At 41.1% G+C, this 15648-nt stretch overlaps 1 protein-coding gene across 1 annotated transcript in view; it reads left to right on the top strand.

Moving 5' to 3' along the window:
- Atp8b1 (ATPase phospholipid transporting 8B1) overlaps positions 1 to 15648 on the top strand; it is a 105651-nt gene that overhangs the window by 82787 nt on the left and 7216 nt on the right. The window contains exons 18-23 of the mRNA XM_048363546.1: positions 2237 to 2401; positions 3606 to 3717; positions 5777 to 5852; positions 9700 to 9832; positions 10610 to 10898; positions 15320 to 15543. Coding sequence (XP_048219503.1) covers positions 2237 to 2401; positions 3606 to 3717; positions 5777 to 5852; positions 9700 to 9832; positions 10610 to 10898; positions 15320 to 15543 — 999 coding nt within the window. The remainder of the gene's footprint in view (positions 1 to 2236; positions 2402 to 3605; positions 3718 to 5776; positions 5853 to 9699; positions 9833 to 10609; positions 10899 to 15319; positions 15544 to 15648) is intronic.

Genomic DNA, 15648 nt, shown 5'->3' with positions numbered 1-15648 from the left:
TCTTACTCTCTGCTCTAGATTCGGAACTTAGTTTCTGGTACTGTCTGTTAAGCTCATGTTGGACCATTATGTTTACCTTGCTTTAGTATTGTTGGGTAGCAACAACACCAATGTAGGAACATGGTCAACTGGGTTCCCATTCTTCCCCTGCCCTTGACATCCTAGGAGATGACCTTGGAGCCCTTTTCCAGCATCCAGGACTGCAGGACTAACGCAAGGGAATAGTGCTTGCCTCCTTTCCAGTGACCTTGAGCGCATCACAACTGGCTGTAGCCTCCAATAGCTCTATGGCCTCCAAGAACTCCATCAACTACTAGGTGAAGAATGAAAAAAGAAAGAAGTGCAGTACAATAGGGGTTAACAAAACAGTGTATTATTAGGTTATTAGTTCTGGTGCCTTTGTTTGTAACATAGTTTAAACACATGTACACACAATCAATCCAGTTGGAAACTGGAGGTGTTGCTCAAATAGCAAAATAACAGTCTGAGTTGAAAAGCCAGTGGAGAGTGCAAGGCCTGGGATTCAAGCCCCACAAGATGGATGGATGGATAGATGGATGGATGGATGGATAGATAGATAGAATCAATTGATCAATTTATTCTAGGCATGGTGGTTCACACCCATAATCTCAGCTACTTGGGAGGATCAAACTTTGACCAGCCCTAACAAAGTTATCTTAAGACCTTATTAAAAACAAACTGAAAGCAAAAGGGCTGGGGTTGTCACTTTGGTGGGAGAGGAATGGCCTAGCAAGCATGAGGACCTGAGTTCAAGTCCCAATACCACTAACAATAATATAAAATCAGTTGAAGTTGAGGGCATGGCAAAATTCCTTGAGAGAAGAGTACTCAATGTCTTGTTTTCTAAATGGAATCAGTTCATCATATCCTGTAAAGATTAGGCAATGAGGTGAATGTGCTCTTATGAGGATGAGAGCCCAGGGTTGTTTCAGTCTATCCAACTAGGTGCAGAACTTTGCAAGAATCTTTGGAATGAGACATTTGGTTGGAACAGCTCTGCCATCTTGACTAGAAAAGCTGTCATTATTAAGTTCTGATTATTAAGTAAAAAGATGCTTGCTGGTTCACATTGAAGCTATTTACAAATGGTTTAAATCAAAGACAGAGAGAAATGTTCAGCTATGCTTTTCTTAAAATGACTGATCTCTGTTTTCATATGACTCCTGGATTTTAGATTTGTTTTGAGGGTTACTGGTTGATTGAGAAGTTGTAGTTGATTGAACTTGTGACTCAGATTTTGGGAAGCGTTTATAAAGTCATTAGATCTGTGTCTACAATTAATACTACATCCTTCACTGGATGTTTTCTTAGTCATTAAAAGAAAATGGGGGCTGGGAATATGGCTTAGTGGCAAGAGTGCTTGCCACTATATATGAAGCCCTGGGTTCGATTCCTCAGCACCACATATATACAAAAAGACCAGAAGTGGTGCTGTGGCTCAAATGGCAGAGTGCTAGCCTTGAGCAAAAAGAAGCCAGGGACAGTGCTCAGGCCTTGAGTCCAAGCCTCAGGACTGGAAAAAAAAAGAAAATGGGTTTCTTTAGAGACTTGGTTTAGTAGAAAGGCACATTTTTTCCAGTTAGTGTGGGAAGTAAAGAAAAGTCCTAGGACTCTAGAGTTCCTTAGAAAAATAAGCTCTGGCCAGGCACCATAGCTCACGCCTTTAGTCCTAACTAAGACTGAGATCTGAGGATTATATTTCAAAGCCAGAGTGGGTAGGAAAGTCTGTGAGACTCTTACCTTATATAAACTGTCCCCAACACAGCTAGAAATGGAACTCTGGCTCCAGTGGTAGAGCACTAGCCTTGAGCAAAAGAGCTCAGGAACAGCACCTAGGTCCTGAGTTCAAGCTCCAGGACTGACAAAGAAAGAAGGGAAGGAAGGAAGGAAGGAAGGAAGGAAGGAAGGAAGGAAGGAAGGAAGGAAGGAAGGAAGGAAAGGAAAGGAAGGAAGGGGGGAAAGAGGAAGGGAGGAAGGGAGGGAGGGAGGGACAGAAGAGAGAAAGAGAGAGGGAGACAGGGAGAGAGGGAGAGAGAGAGAGAGAAAGGAAAGAAAGAAAAATAAGGTCTATTATTAAGCCAAGTTTAATCACTCCATAGACTCAAATGCCCTGTCCCTTCTGAAATTCTCTCTCAAAGTAGTATTTCTAACTAGATATTGAACTACTTAAAAGTAACTACTCTTTGCATGGTGAATTGTCTTTTAAATAAAACAGGTCTTTGCAAGTGAAACCCTTAGGACCCTCTGCCTTTGCTACAAGGAAATTGAAGAAAAAGAATTTGCAGAATGGAATAAAAAGTTTATGGCTGCTAGCGTGGCTGTGGCCAACCGGGATGAAGCTCTGGATAAAGTATATGAAGAAATCGAAAAAGACCTAATTGTGAGTTTTACCCTTAGTAACTTTTTTCCTTCATAATCTAAACTGAATTGAAAATTTTATTACTTTTTTTTTGTCCCATGCTTAAAAGATAATGCTAACTTTAGTGCTCAGAATTGGCACAAAGAAACCATATCATTTGAATTTCTTTTATTCAGCAAGAATAGAAATTGCTGTTTTGAATAGCAAAAGAGAAAAAAAGATTTGGAGAAGTTCTAGTCTAATTTCACTATTTTTATGTCACTTCTCAAAATCCATTATTATTATTATTATTATTATTATTATTATTTTACCAGTCCTGGACCTTGGACTCAGGGCCTGAGCACTGTCCCTGGCTTCTTTTGCTCAAGGATAACACTCTGCCACTTGAGCCACAGCGCCACTTCTGGCCATTTTCTATGGTGCTGGGGAATCGAACCCAGGGCTTCATGTATATAAGGCAAGCACTCTTGCCACTAGGCCATATTCCCAGCCCCATTATTATTTTTATGTTACAACAAACCTCCAATTTATTTCACTGGGAGAATTACTATAGAAATAAATATATATATATATATATATATTTTTTTTTTTGCCAGTCCTGGGGCTTGAACTCAGGGCCAGGGCACTGTCCCTGACCATCTCCATGCTAGCACTCTACCACTTGAGCCACAGTGCCACTTTAGGCTTTTTCTGTTTCTGTAGTACTGAGGAATCGAACCCAGGGATTCATGTAAGCTAGGCAAGCATTCTACCACTAAACTACATTCCCAATCTCCACTGGGAGAACTAGTGAAACTGCTTATATTTGTAAAAACTTAAAACAAAAATATATCATTTCTGTTTTTATAAGTATATTTTATTGTTATTATAAAGGTGATATATAGAGGGGTTGTAGTTAAATATGTCATTTCTAAATGAAATGCTTGCTGGGCTTTGGTGGCTTGCACCTGTAATCCTGGCTACTCAGGAGGCTGAGATCTGAGGATCAAGTTTTGAATCCAGTCTTGGATTCAGACAAATCCAAGCGGCTCGTATTAATCCAATGCACCAGCAAAAAGCTGGAAGTGGAGCTGTGGCTCCAGTGATAGTGGGCTATCCTTGAGGAGAGAAAAAACAACAACAGCGTGAGTCCCTGCATCCAAGCCCCAGTATCTGCACCAAAAAGAAAAAATATATTTGCTAATTCCTTTCTGTTTTTTTCTTCTTTTTCAAATGCTCAATCCAGCTCTTGGGAGCTACAGCTATTGAAGATAAACTACAGGATGGAGTTCCAGAAACCATTTCCAAACTTGCAAAAGCTGACATTAAGATCTGGGTGCTCACTGGAGACAAAAAAGGTAATTCTTCATGTAGGCAAGCGGATCTATTAAATACAAATATTTGGAGCTGCTGTTTCCCTCACCCAAGATGACCTTTTCACCCTGCATAAACACAAGCTGTGTTACTGTGAGGAGATGCTTTCTTTTCTTAAAAGCCTTTCTCTTATCCAGCCACTCTCATTAGGTCCCACTCTATAGTCCTTAAGTAGTGGAGCTTCTGCCTCAGCATTCAGCTCCTATTGTGTCCAGTGGATTTTGATCAATCTTTTCTCTCCAGCCAGATGTGGGCTCCCATCCTGAACTACACCCCTCCCCGCCCCTACTGTCTTTCCCATACCCCTCCCCTCTCCTGTCCTTCATTGGACATCGACCGGAACAATACAAAATACTCAACTAACATCTTTTGTTGTTGTTGTTTTTGTCTGTTTTATGGCTTGAAACATATAATTTGTATGCCCCAGGAAAGGTTTTAGCATTTGGAGATCAAGGTATGGGTATGATTTATGGGATAAAAGCACCTGCCTAGCAAGTACAAGGCCCTGAGTTTAAATCCCAGTGCTGCCAAAACCCAAACATGACAAAAATAGAGCTAAAAAAATAATTAGAGTTCCACAAGTCATCATTTGACATTGATCCTTTTTTTTTTTTTTTCCTGCTGGCTGGCTTCAGGAAATTAGACACCGTCCCTTGCATTGACACTGTCAGTGCGTTTCACACTGCCAAGTTAAGGGAAGCACAGCCCTAACCTTTAATAAATACCAAATGGGTAGTAATGGAAAAAAATGTCATCACTAGTAGCCCCAGAGGAAGCTTGAATGGAAATGATTATCCTTTCCCCCTATAACCGAGTGATAAAACCACATGAGCTGGGTGTGTTTAGGTTTTTTTGTTTTGGATTTTATTTTTTTTTTGTACAGAATCTCACTATATAACCTAACCTAGAAATCATAGTCCTCTTGCTCTTCCTGAGTGCCAAAATTAGAGGTGTATACCACCATACCTGGCTTGCCTGTTTAGTATTTTAATGAACACTGATTCATCAAATAACTATTTTATATATTTGATAATAGAACACAATTCATTATTATATCTCTAATTATTATTAATAATAATTGACTTTCACTTACTTTATCCATTGCTACAGAAAAATGGTATATTTAGTTGAATCTGGTAATGTTCATGAATTGAAAAAGTCATGATTGTAGCATCTTGAAGTCTAAAGTACAAAATTCTTAAAATCTGGAACTTTTTGAACACTTACTTACATGATGACATGGTGAACTATTTCATACCTGACCTTTTGTCAAAATAGATTGCAGTTAAAATGTACATGCACTAAAAATGCTGTGTAAAATTACCTTAATTACCTTTAGGCCATATTTATGAGTATATGAAAAATTAAATCAACTCCATGTCTCTACTTGGATCCCATCCCTAAGATATCTTATTGAGGGCTGGACACCTGGCTTGGTGTAAAGGCCCCACTAGGCAAATACAAGGCCCTAAGTTCAAATCACACACACACACACACATACACACACACACACACATACACACACACACGGGGAGAGACAGACAGACAGAGAGACAGACAGACAGACAGACAAAGAAAGGGACGAAGGGAGAGAGAGAAAAAGGGAGAGAGAGAGAGATCTCATTACTGGGCACTGGTGGCTCAGGTCTGTAATCCTAACTCTTCAGGATGCTGAGATCAAAGGATCATGGTTTGAAGCCAGCCCAGGTAGGAAAGTCTGTGCAAATCTTATCTCTACTTAACCACCAAAATAAACTGGCAGTGGATCTATGGCTCAAATTGTATAACACCTGTCTTGACCCCAAAAGAGCTAAGGGACAGCACCCAGGCCCTCAGTTCAAGCCACAAACCTGGCACAAAATAAAAATCCAAAACCATGCACACTCATTTTTGTATATATGAAAATACTCCAAGTTCTAATGTAATCCAAAAATCTCAAGCCCTTCTGGTCCCAAGTATTTCAGATAGTGGATACTCAATCTGTTGATAAAGATTCAGTTCCAAAGTCGAAACGACATGTGACTTAAAATTCCTCTGTTGTAGAAACTGCTGAAAATATAGGATTTGCTTGTGAACTCCTGACAGAAGACACCACTATCTGCTATGGCGAAGATATAAAGTAAGTGGCGGGCCAGTAGGATGAAGTGATGTGTTATGTAGCAGCTCATTTCTGCACAGTCACGAATAGATGCAGAAGGCAGCAGAGGTGGAAAATCCGCAGCTGTAATGTGTGCCTAAGGAGTTGGTCTGGCAGGCGAGTGAAGCTAGAGAACAGCAGCAGCCCAGGTTATAAGGCTCAGCTTCAGGGCCAGCAGATTTTCATCTTAGAGAAATGTGGGATATTTCCTTTTTCTCTGTTCCTTAGAAATCCTCAGTGCTTGTTTGCTCTAAAAGGAAATGAGCCTGTGATACACTAGCAAATTAGTAGGGGTTGTATTCATGTTTTGCCTTTATTTATTTATTTTTTTTTGGCCAGTCCTGGGGCTTGGACTCAGGGCCTGAGCACTGTCCCTGGCTTCTTTTTGCTCAAGGCTAGCACTCTGCCACTTGAGCCACAGCACCACTTCTGGCCATTTTCTATATATGTGGTGCTGGGGAATCGAACCCAGGGCTTCATGTATACGAGGCAAGCACTCTTGCCACTAGGCCATATCCCCAGCCCCATGTTTTGCCTTTTCAAAGGATTTTATCTTTGAAATAGATATTGATGTGGAAAAATGAAACAAACTAACAAATAAATAAAATATATCCCATTCTAGAAGGTTTGCATGGGTTGCATTAGGAAATAAACTAATTTAGTTACAGACACAGCCCTGACATTTCAAAACCTAAGGTAAACCAGCTATCAGTGGCTCTCACCTATTTATTTCAGCAACACAAGAGGCTGAGATCTTACAATCATGATGCTACCCCAGGCAGACAAATCTAAGAGACTTTTATCTCCAGTTAATCATCAACAAGTCAAGAATGAGTGGCGTGGCTCAAGAGGTAGAGTACCAGCCTTGAACAAAAAAGCCAAACAAGAGCCCAAGAGCCTGGAGTTAAGCCCCAGTGTCAGCACAAACCAAATAAACAAATACCTTAGCGTATGCTGGAATAATTAATACTGACTCACAGTGGTAGCAGACCTGGAACCATATAATGGAAAAGCCATGCCTTATTAGAAGCTATAAACTGCATATAGCTACCATGATATGTTTACCGATGGCTTAACTGTTTCAAGTACTCCTCAAGCTTTTCCTCATGGCACTTCCTAAATAGGACGTCAAGTTAAGCTGTCACTATATACTTGCCCTGCCTCCTATGCTGGTGAGGAAGTTGACAGTCCTTATTAATTAGCCTCCTTTCTAATGGTGATAATAAAGTCTTTGCAAATTCTATCAGTATATTATACACTCATCTACTTTAGACAAAATTACTGGATTTATAATCTCAATCAGTTATGTTTGGAGAAAGACACATAAACATGCCACTTTGTGTTTATAGGTTTTTCAAAGTAGCACAGACAAAGAAATGCTTATTATGTTAAGAAATTCTTGATTGCAAGTAATTTGTTTAGTTATTTCTCTTTTTTCTGGTAGATGGGAGACTTAATAAGTTTCTAGTTTTTCTTTTGAAAGTGTTAGAGATTAGGCCCTAAACTAAATTAAAAGATACAATGTATACAAGTAGCAAATTTCATAATCATGCCCTTTGCCAGGTTTCCCTTTATGGAAGGGTGATATCTTTCTAGATAGTTCCTGAATGAGGATTCCAATAAAATGGCTTGAATAGGTAACTTTATGGAGTTTTCCCTCTCTTTTAACCTTTTAATGATTTGTCTAATCACTCATTTTTCACTTTCAAATGAGTTTAATTGATGCAGAAGCTGGGTTCATACCTGATGATCTCAACACAGGCAGACAAATCCAAGAGACACTCATCGCCAATTAACCAACAAAAAGTCACAGGTGGAGGTGTGACTCAAATGGTAGAGTGCCATCTTTGAGTAAAAAAGCCAAGCAAGAGAGCAAGGCCCTGAACCAAAGCCCTGGTACTGGCATGCGCACACATGCACGCACACAGACACACCGGGGGGGGGGAGGGGGGAAGGTTATTATTACCTCATCTTCTGGGGCAAATTTCTCAATGAGAGCATATTTGCCTTCCTGGGATTATCATGCAATGTAAGCAGGCATTTTTAGTGATTCCCCACAGGGGAGGACAGTACTATCATCTTCTAGTAGGTAGAGGGCTAGGATGCTTTCAACATCTTAGAACATGTATGTCTTAGTAAACAGTCACATTGCAACAGAGAATGACCTGTCCCTAGATATTAATTGTGCCAAGGTTGAAAAATTGCACTTGAAAGTGAAAAACTGGATGTGTCTGTATGAGTGTACGTGTGTAATGGGGAAAGCCCAAGCCTGAGAGTGAGAAGACCTGAGACCTCCTTCTAGTTTTCTCAACAACTTGGTGCAAGCCAATCACACTACCTCTCTCTGGCTTGTTTTCCTTACTTGTAACATGAAGCAAATGGATAAGATACCACCCCAGAATTTTTCTATTATATAAACCTGTGACAATAATTTGTGGGCACAAACTACTGAGAGTTTTCAAAAGAAGACAATCTTATTTATGTGGGAATAAGAGCTTTTCTTTTTCCTGCCAAACAGTAGTAGCTAGGGGATTAAAATGCAGGAGACTGTTTTCCTTCCTTCTGCTGCTTTTGAACACATGGCAAGTGTATCTTCATTTGGATGTCTTTGGCAAACAGTGCCTCCGTGATGGGAGACTCAAGACTTAGTAAGTTTATATGAGCAAAGAACCCTGAAAAGGCATTTCTCCAAAGAGGGCACATGAATGGCAGGCACACAAGTGGAACATTGTTTCATATCTCTTATCATTAAGGACATAAAAATGAAGATCACAAGGCAAGCTGGGAGTATGGCCTAGTGGTACAGTGCTTTCCTTGCATACATGAAGCCCCGGGTTCGATTCCTCAGCACCACATATGTAGAAAAGGCCAGAAGTGGTGCTGTGGCTCAAGTGGTAGAGTGCTAGCCTTGAGCAAAAAGAAGCCAGGGACAGTGCACAGGCCCCGAGTTCAAGCCCCAGGACTGGCCAAAAAAAAAAAAAAAATCACAAGGCAGTATGATTTCATATCCATTAGGATGCTATATTCAAAAAGAGAAAAAGCAAAAATAAGAGGCATCAGTGAGACTGGAGACTCTGGGACACTCATATTCACTGTTGGTGGCCATGTAAAATGGTACTGCTACTGTGGAAAACTATGGAAGTTCCTTTAAAGAAAAGGAGAATAAAATTAGCATACGATTCAGCAATCCCACTTCTGAGTGTTTACTCAAAAGAATTGAAAACAAGATCTTGAAGACACATGTGCCTATGCATGTTAAATCTTTGTAATACTGGGAGGTCTTGAACTCAGGGCTTTGCTCTACCAGTTGAGTCATGCTGCCTAGCACACACCTCTATTTATAACAGCACTATGTACAGTAGTCAACAAGTAGAGCAGCCCAGTATCCATTAATATGTGACTGGATATCCAAAAAACTAGTGCATTCGTACATGGGCAGATTATTTACCCTTAAAAAGGAAGGAATTATGACATAGCCATGGTAGGGATGAATTTTAGCAACATTAACTAACCACGAAAAGACAAATACTATGCAATCCCACATATAGAGAGTGTCTAAAATGGTCAAATTTACCGAAACACCAAGTAGAATAGACTTACGGGACTGGGAAATGGGATGTTGTTATTTCATGGGTAGAAAGTTTGAGTTTTCCAAGATGACAAAGTCCTTGAGATTGACTACACACTTTGTGAACGTACACTACTGAACTTAAAAATGGAGATGGTAAATTGCATGCTATTTTTTAAATCACAATTTAAAAAGTGTTAGAGTTACAGGTTAGAACCCTTTTATAGTCTTGTACTTTACTTTTAACTTGTTTCCCCCTAGTTCTCTTCTTCATACAAGGATGGAAAACCAGAGAAACAGAGGTGGTGTGTATGCAAAGTTTGCGACTCCTGTGCACGAACCTTTTTTTCCACCTGGTGAAAACCGTGCCTTAATAATCACTGGTTCTTGGTTGGTAAGTATCCTTGATGTACCTGCACCTTTGATTCAAATATATTGAGTTCCTTTTGGACCCATTTTCGGACCATTTGTATATTCATTACCTGTCAACCTAAAAATCCCTTAGCTTATAAATGCAAGTGTAATCTGCCAAGTTTGAATCTCAGTATCATAGAATGTCTAAAACTGGAAAACAAACATTGGTAAAGGTGATTGTACTGATATATCAAATAATAGGCAACTTTTCATTTTCATCTTCACAGATTTTTTTATTTTCTAATTTTTAAATTAATTTATTGTCAAGGTTACAGAGGGGTTACAGTTTCATAGGTAAGGCAGTGAGTACATTTCTTATCAAACTGGTTACCTCCTCCTCATTTTTCTCCCACCTTCCTCCCCAATTCCCCCCCCATACTGTATTTTCTAATTTTTTCCATAAATGTTTCATAATCAAAACCATATAATCCATGACAGAACCCACAAGGTACAGTTCACATAAGGCTTGGGTATGGTAGGATTCTTGGCATTAAAAACTAAAGTGGGGGCTGGGAATGTGGCTTAGCGGTAGAGTTCTTGCCTAGCATGCATGAAGCCCTGGGTTTGATTCCTCAGCACCAAAACAGAAAAAGCCAGAAGTGGCGCTGTGGCTCAAGTGGCAGGGTGCTAGCCTTGAGCAAAAAGAAGCTCAGGGACAGTGCCCTGGCCTGGAGTTCAAGCCCCAGGACTGGCAAAGAACAAAAACAAACAACAAAAACTAAAGTGATTGTCATGTTTTTCCTCTCTGATTTCACAGAATGAAATTCTTCTAGAGAAAAAGACCAAGAGAAGTAAGATACTGAAGCTGAAATTCCCAAAGACAGAAGAGGAGCGGCGCATACGGACTCAAAGTAAGAGGAGGCTTGAGGCTAGAAAAGAGCAGCGGCAGAAGAACTTCGTAGACCTGGCCTGTGAGTGCAGTGCCGTCATCTGCTGCCGTGTGACCCCCAAGCAGAAGGCCATGGTGGTGGACCTGGTGAAGAGGTACAAGAAGGCCATCACGCTGGCCATTGGTGATGGGGCCAATGATGTCAACATGATCAAAAGTGAGTGGTACACAGTGGCTCCTGAGACTCAGCTTGCTTAGAGGAGACATGACAGGAAGGTCTGGGGGGCAGGGGGGAGTTGTTATTTTCAGATTCCACTGCTGAGGTTTTCTTAAAACAGATAAGTATGGAAGGTAGTTCACCATTCCTACACCTGTGACTACCCTGAAGACTCCTACAGTCCGTGTGGAAGGAGGGGCAGGCCCAACTCATGGAATGCCAAGTAGAAGAATTCTGCTGGGTGCAGGTGGCTCGTGCCTGTAATCCTCCCTGCTCAGGGGCTAAGATCTGAAGATGACGTTTCAAAGCCAGCCTGGGCAGACCAATTAGAGAGACTCTTCATTTCCAGTTAGATAGCAGAATGCAGAAGTAGAGGGGTGGCTCAAGTGGTAGAGCACCAGCCTTGAGTGAAAAAGCCAAGCAAGAGTATGAGGCCCTGAGTTCAAGCTCCAGTATTCACACACACACACACACACACACACACACACACACACACACACACAGAGCAGACAAACTGGGTATAGGTGGCTCATGCCTATAATCATAGCTACTTAGGAGGTTGAGATCTGAGAATGGTGATTCAAAGCAGCCTGGGCAGGAGAATCTGTGAGATTCTTATCTCCAAGAGTTCAAGCTCCATGACTGACAAAAAAGTTATATGACCAGATACACATGATGTGCATGTCTTGTGCTGGGTAAACTGAATACATTATATAAAAACTAGATTTTTACTGAGCCTATTTTGTGACTTATGATGGGTCTGTCTCTTTCTTTCCTTAGAGCCTTCTCCTCCTCCTCCTTGGTATATACTAAGAATATTCCAACTTTATCTTCTCGACAAGAGTCATCTATATGACGTATGTCTTCTTGCTTTTTTTTAATCAATGCATATATCTGTTGCTGTATATGTGCCGGTATAATTCCTCCCCAGTGCTTAATTTGCATGTGCTTGTCCTACTACACAGATGACATTTCTTGCTCTGAATTATACCACTCTCTTTCCTCTTCAACTCTAATTTTACCTTGAGTACCCTTAATGTAACTATAACTACCCGTTTCTAAAAGGATGTGTAACTCAAACATTGTTTTTATTCATTATAATGCAGACTTCTAGACATTAGGAAGGGAAGTGGTTTGACTTATGTATCTATGTGACTGAGACTCAAAATTTTGTTCCTCTGAGTTTACCATTTGTCAGTGAGACAGCAGAGCCAAGTTAACATATATAAACCATATAGAAGCTCATTTTTCTTAAATAGTTTTCCATTCTTTTTTTTTTTTTTTGCCAGTCCTGGGGCTTGAACTCAGAGCCTGAGCACTATTCCTGAGCTTCTTTTGCTCAAGGCTAGCAGTCTACCACTCGAGCCACAGTGCCACTTTGGGCTTTTTCTGTTTATGGGGTACTGAGGAATCCAACCCAGGGCTTCATGCATGCTAGGCTAGCAGTCTACCACTAAGCCACATTCCCAGCCCTGTTTTCCATTCTTTATTTAGTTCTGTTGTATGCCAGATTTTTTTTTAATATATAACTTCTGGAACATCTATTTGTGATGAATGTGGGAGACTGAGTTCTCCAAGTAGTATTTCTTTCTTTTTTGTAATTTTTAAACATCTTCCAGCTATACCAAGAACAACACACGAAAAGTAGAGCGGAATTTGGGTGTTAAAGGCAATGACCAAGCAGGGTGCTGGTGGCTCGCGCCTTTAATCCTAGCTACTCAGAAGGCTGGGATCTGAGGATAATGGTCCTATGCCAGCTCAGGCAGGAAAGTGTGTGACTCTTATCTCTAGTTAATCCCCAAATGCTGGAAGTAGAGCTGTGGCTCAAGTCATAGAACACTTGCCATAATCAAAAAGGAAAAGCAATAACCATTGGCTATTGTGTTTCATGTTTAGCAGGACCATCTAGTAGAAATGGAGGGGGATGGGGACCCACATGTTTTTGCCCCTAGCGAGGATCCACAGGCTCTGAGACACTGCCCTACCAGCTTATGGGGTGGTCTCACTTCTTGGCCTTAGACTCTCACAATCTGTGTGATCCCTGAGAGAGATGAATAAAGATATAAAGTAAGCTGGGCGCTGGTGGCTCACGCTTGTAATCCTAGCTACTCAGGAGGCTTAGATCTGAGGACGGCTTGTCAAAGCCAGCCTAGGCAGGAAAGTCCATGAGACACTTATCTCCAATGAACCACCAGAAAACTGGAAGTGGCACTGTGGCTCAAAGTGGTAAAGCACTAGCCTTAACCAAAAAGAGCTCAGGCCCTGAGTTTAAGCCCTTACCTCCACCACTCCCCCAGAAAAGACATAAAGCCTTGCGGAAATGACCAGCTGCTGAAGGAACTGTGAAGGTGTGTCTACCAGTAAGGCATCAGTCTGCATGTGGAAATTCAAGAGAGGGGGCCTGTGCGGAGACTGTGAGGAGTAACACAGCCCTGCATTATACTGCAGTGCTTCCATGGCCTCCATTTACCTTGTGGGCCATCTCAATACTCATTTCAACTATTGTAGTTGGCCCTCTCCAAGGATGAAGGCATGGATACCAGAGCCCAGACTAGGAGTTCCTTTTTCTCAGCCTGGATAGTCCAGAGAGGTTCTCATTTCCTTTTGTGGCTTGTTCAGGAAAGGAAAGGAGGCGCATGGTTTAGTAGGAAGGAAATTTGGCAACCAAAGCTGGTCATAAAGACTATTTATATGTTTTGAAAAAGGTAAGAAATAGTCTATGAGATGCAATGTCGTCTTCTTCTTAGGACTGCAACGTGTAATTAAAAACATAGGTTTGGCCACGTTGCTGCAATTATGTTTTGAAATTTGCAGACTCTGTGTTCCCAGCTTGGATAGGATGTTTGAAGTTTCTTTCTAGTTGGAAACTAGAGCTGGCAGTCACTTCTCAGAGTCTAATAGTAGACTGTGTTCTTCAACACATGTTCTCTAAGTGATCTCACCATTGATCTTTATATTCCTGACTTTTAAGACATGGGTAACATTTCTTATTCTCTAACTTAAAAAATGTTATTTAGTGACTAGTGGAAGGAGGAGAAAAATTGTAACTTTTTGTCCATTCTGGAAACCTCCCCTGTCCCTGCAAAAAAAAAAAAAAAAAAAGTCTTACCACTATATTGGAAGGTGAATAAGCCTTGAAAAGTTAAAGTAGTTGTTGGCTAACTACTTCTTTCCATTATAACTACTGGAAGACAACCAGACTTATCATGGGTGGGGGAGGAAGGACAGCATGGAATGAATTTACTTAAAAAGATACAAAGATGCTTCATTCTGCCCTAAGTTAGTCCTCTGGGAGGTGCTAGCATCAATACCCAGAGTTGCACTAGAAACCCAGGGTCTGTCTCTCTGTCTACCTATCTGCCTGTCTGCCTGCTTGCCTGCCCTCTCTTTCTCTACTTTATTTCTCTATCAGAAACTTTCACAAATATACTTCACACTTCATATCTTACATCATGAATTTACATGGTAAAATTCTAGCTATAAACACTCTTGAATGCGAATTCTGGAATCCTAAGAGAAGTACTGATTGGTTGAATCCCAGGAGAGATACTGATTGGCTGAGCGTGAGATTTTCTGTAAGAGTCAGAAGAGTCAACAGTCCTCTTTAGATTCTTTAGCAAGAACAGAGTAGCACAGGGCCTTTGGTGCTTCCAAAAGCTCTGGATGGTCTGAAGAAGTAGGCTCTAGACTGAGTCTCTAGAGGAACTTCTCCCTGTGAGGTCCATCTAACAAGCTTCTCAATAATACATCTTTGTAATTGCCTATCAATATGTGGGCAACTGGACAATGAATTCTGCTACACAAATACACAAAGGGCAGGGGTACAGGGCTCAGATTCACATCTGCTTCCAAGTCCCAATGGGAATAAGCAGTGAACCCAATTCCCCATGAGAACCCAGCTGCAAAGCAGTCTGGGACATGTAGGATTTTTATTTGCCTTGCCACCTCTCAATTACAGCAAGCATGGAATTTCAGTGAAGAGTCGATGGACAGTATCGACTAGATTTCCAATGGCTGAGTGAGCTGTGGGCACACGGAGACACGTGGAGGTGCCTGGGACTCACCCTGTGGGTGGAAGGAATGGTTTGTGAGCTGGGTAGATTATCCAGATGGAATTCACCACCCACCTGACAGGCACTGGAAGTATTTGTGGAAGCTCTACCAGGCGCTTTGTATAGCAAACTATAGCGTGACTTGGAGTTGGGTCAAGGAGCAGGGAGTAATGGAGGCAAGCAAGGGCTTTTGTACATTTTGTTCCTTGAGAAAAAAAAATATTTATATGTGTATATACATATATATGTATACATGTATGTATAGATACATATATATATGTGTGTTTTGCTAAGGAGACATTTTTATCATGTATTGCTTTGCCTCAAAGCAGCTTATGACCCACAGTATCTTCTCACTCTGCTCCGCAGCTGCACACATTGGTGTTGGGATAAGTGGACAAGAAGGGATGCAAGCTGTCATGTCCAGCGACTATTCCTTTGCTCAGTTCCGCTATCTGCAGAGGTTGCTGCTGGTGCATGGCCGGTGGTCTTACATAAGGATGTGCAAGTTCCTACGATACTTCTTCTACAAAAACTTTGCGTTTACTTTGGTTCACTTCTGGTACTCCTTCTTCAATGGCTACTCAGCACAGGTAATATCACAGGATGGCGAAAGCATTTTGTATTGAGTTCTTACGTTAAGGAAACACTTGTTCTGAAGACCAAATTAGGTGCTTGTAGCTCGCTGCTGAAATCCT

The sequence above is a fragment of the Perognathus longimembris genome, chromosome 15 (genome assembly GCF_023159225.1).
Source record: "Perognathus longimembris pacificus isolate PPM17 chromosome 15, ASM2315922v1, whole genome shotgun sequence".
In the NCBI taxonomy this organism is placed as follows: Eukaryota; Metazoa; Chordata; class Mammalia; order Rodentia; family Heteromyidae; genus Perognathus; species Perognathus longimembris.
The sequence above is the reverse complement of the archived record's forward strand: the minus strand, read 5'-3'. Positions and strand labels throughout refer to the sequence as shown.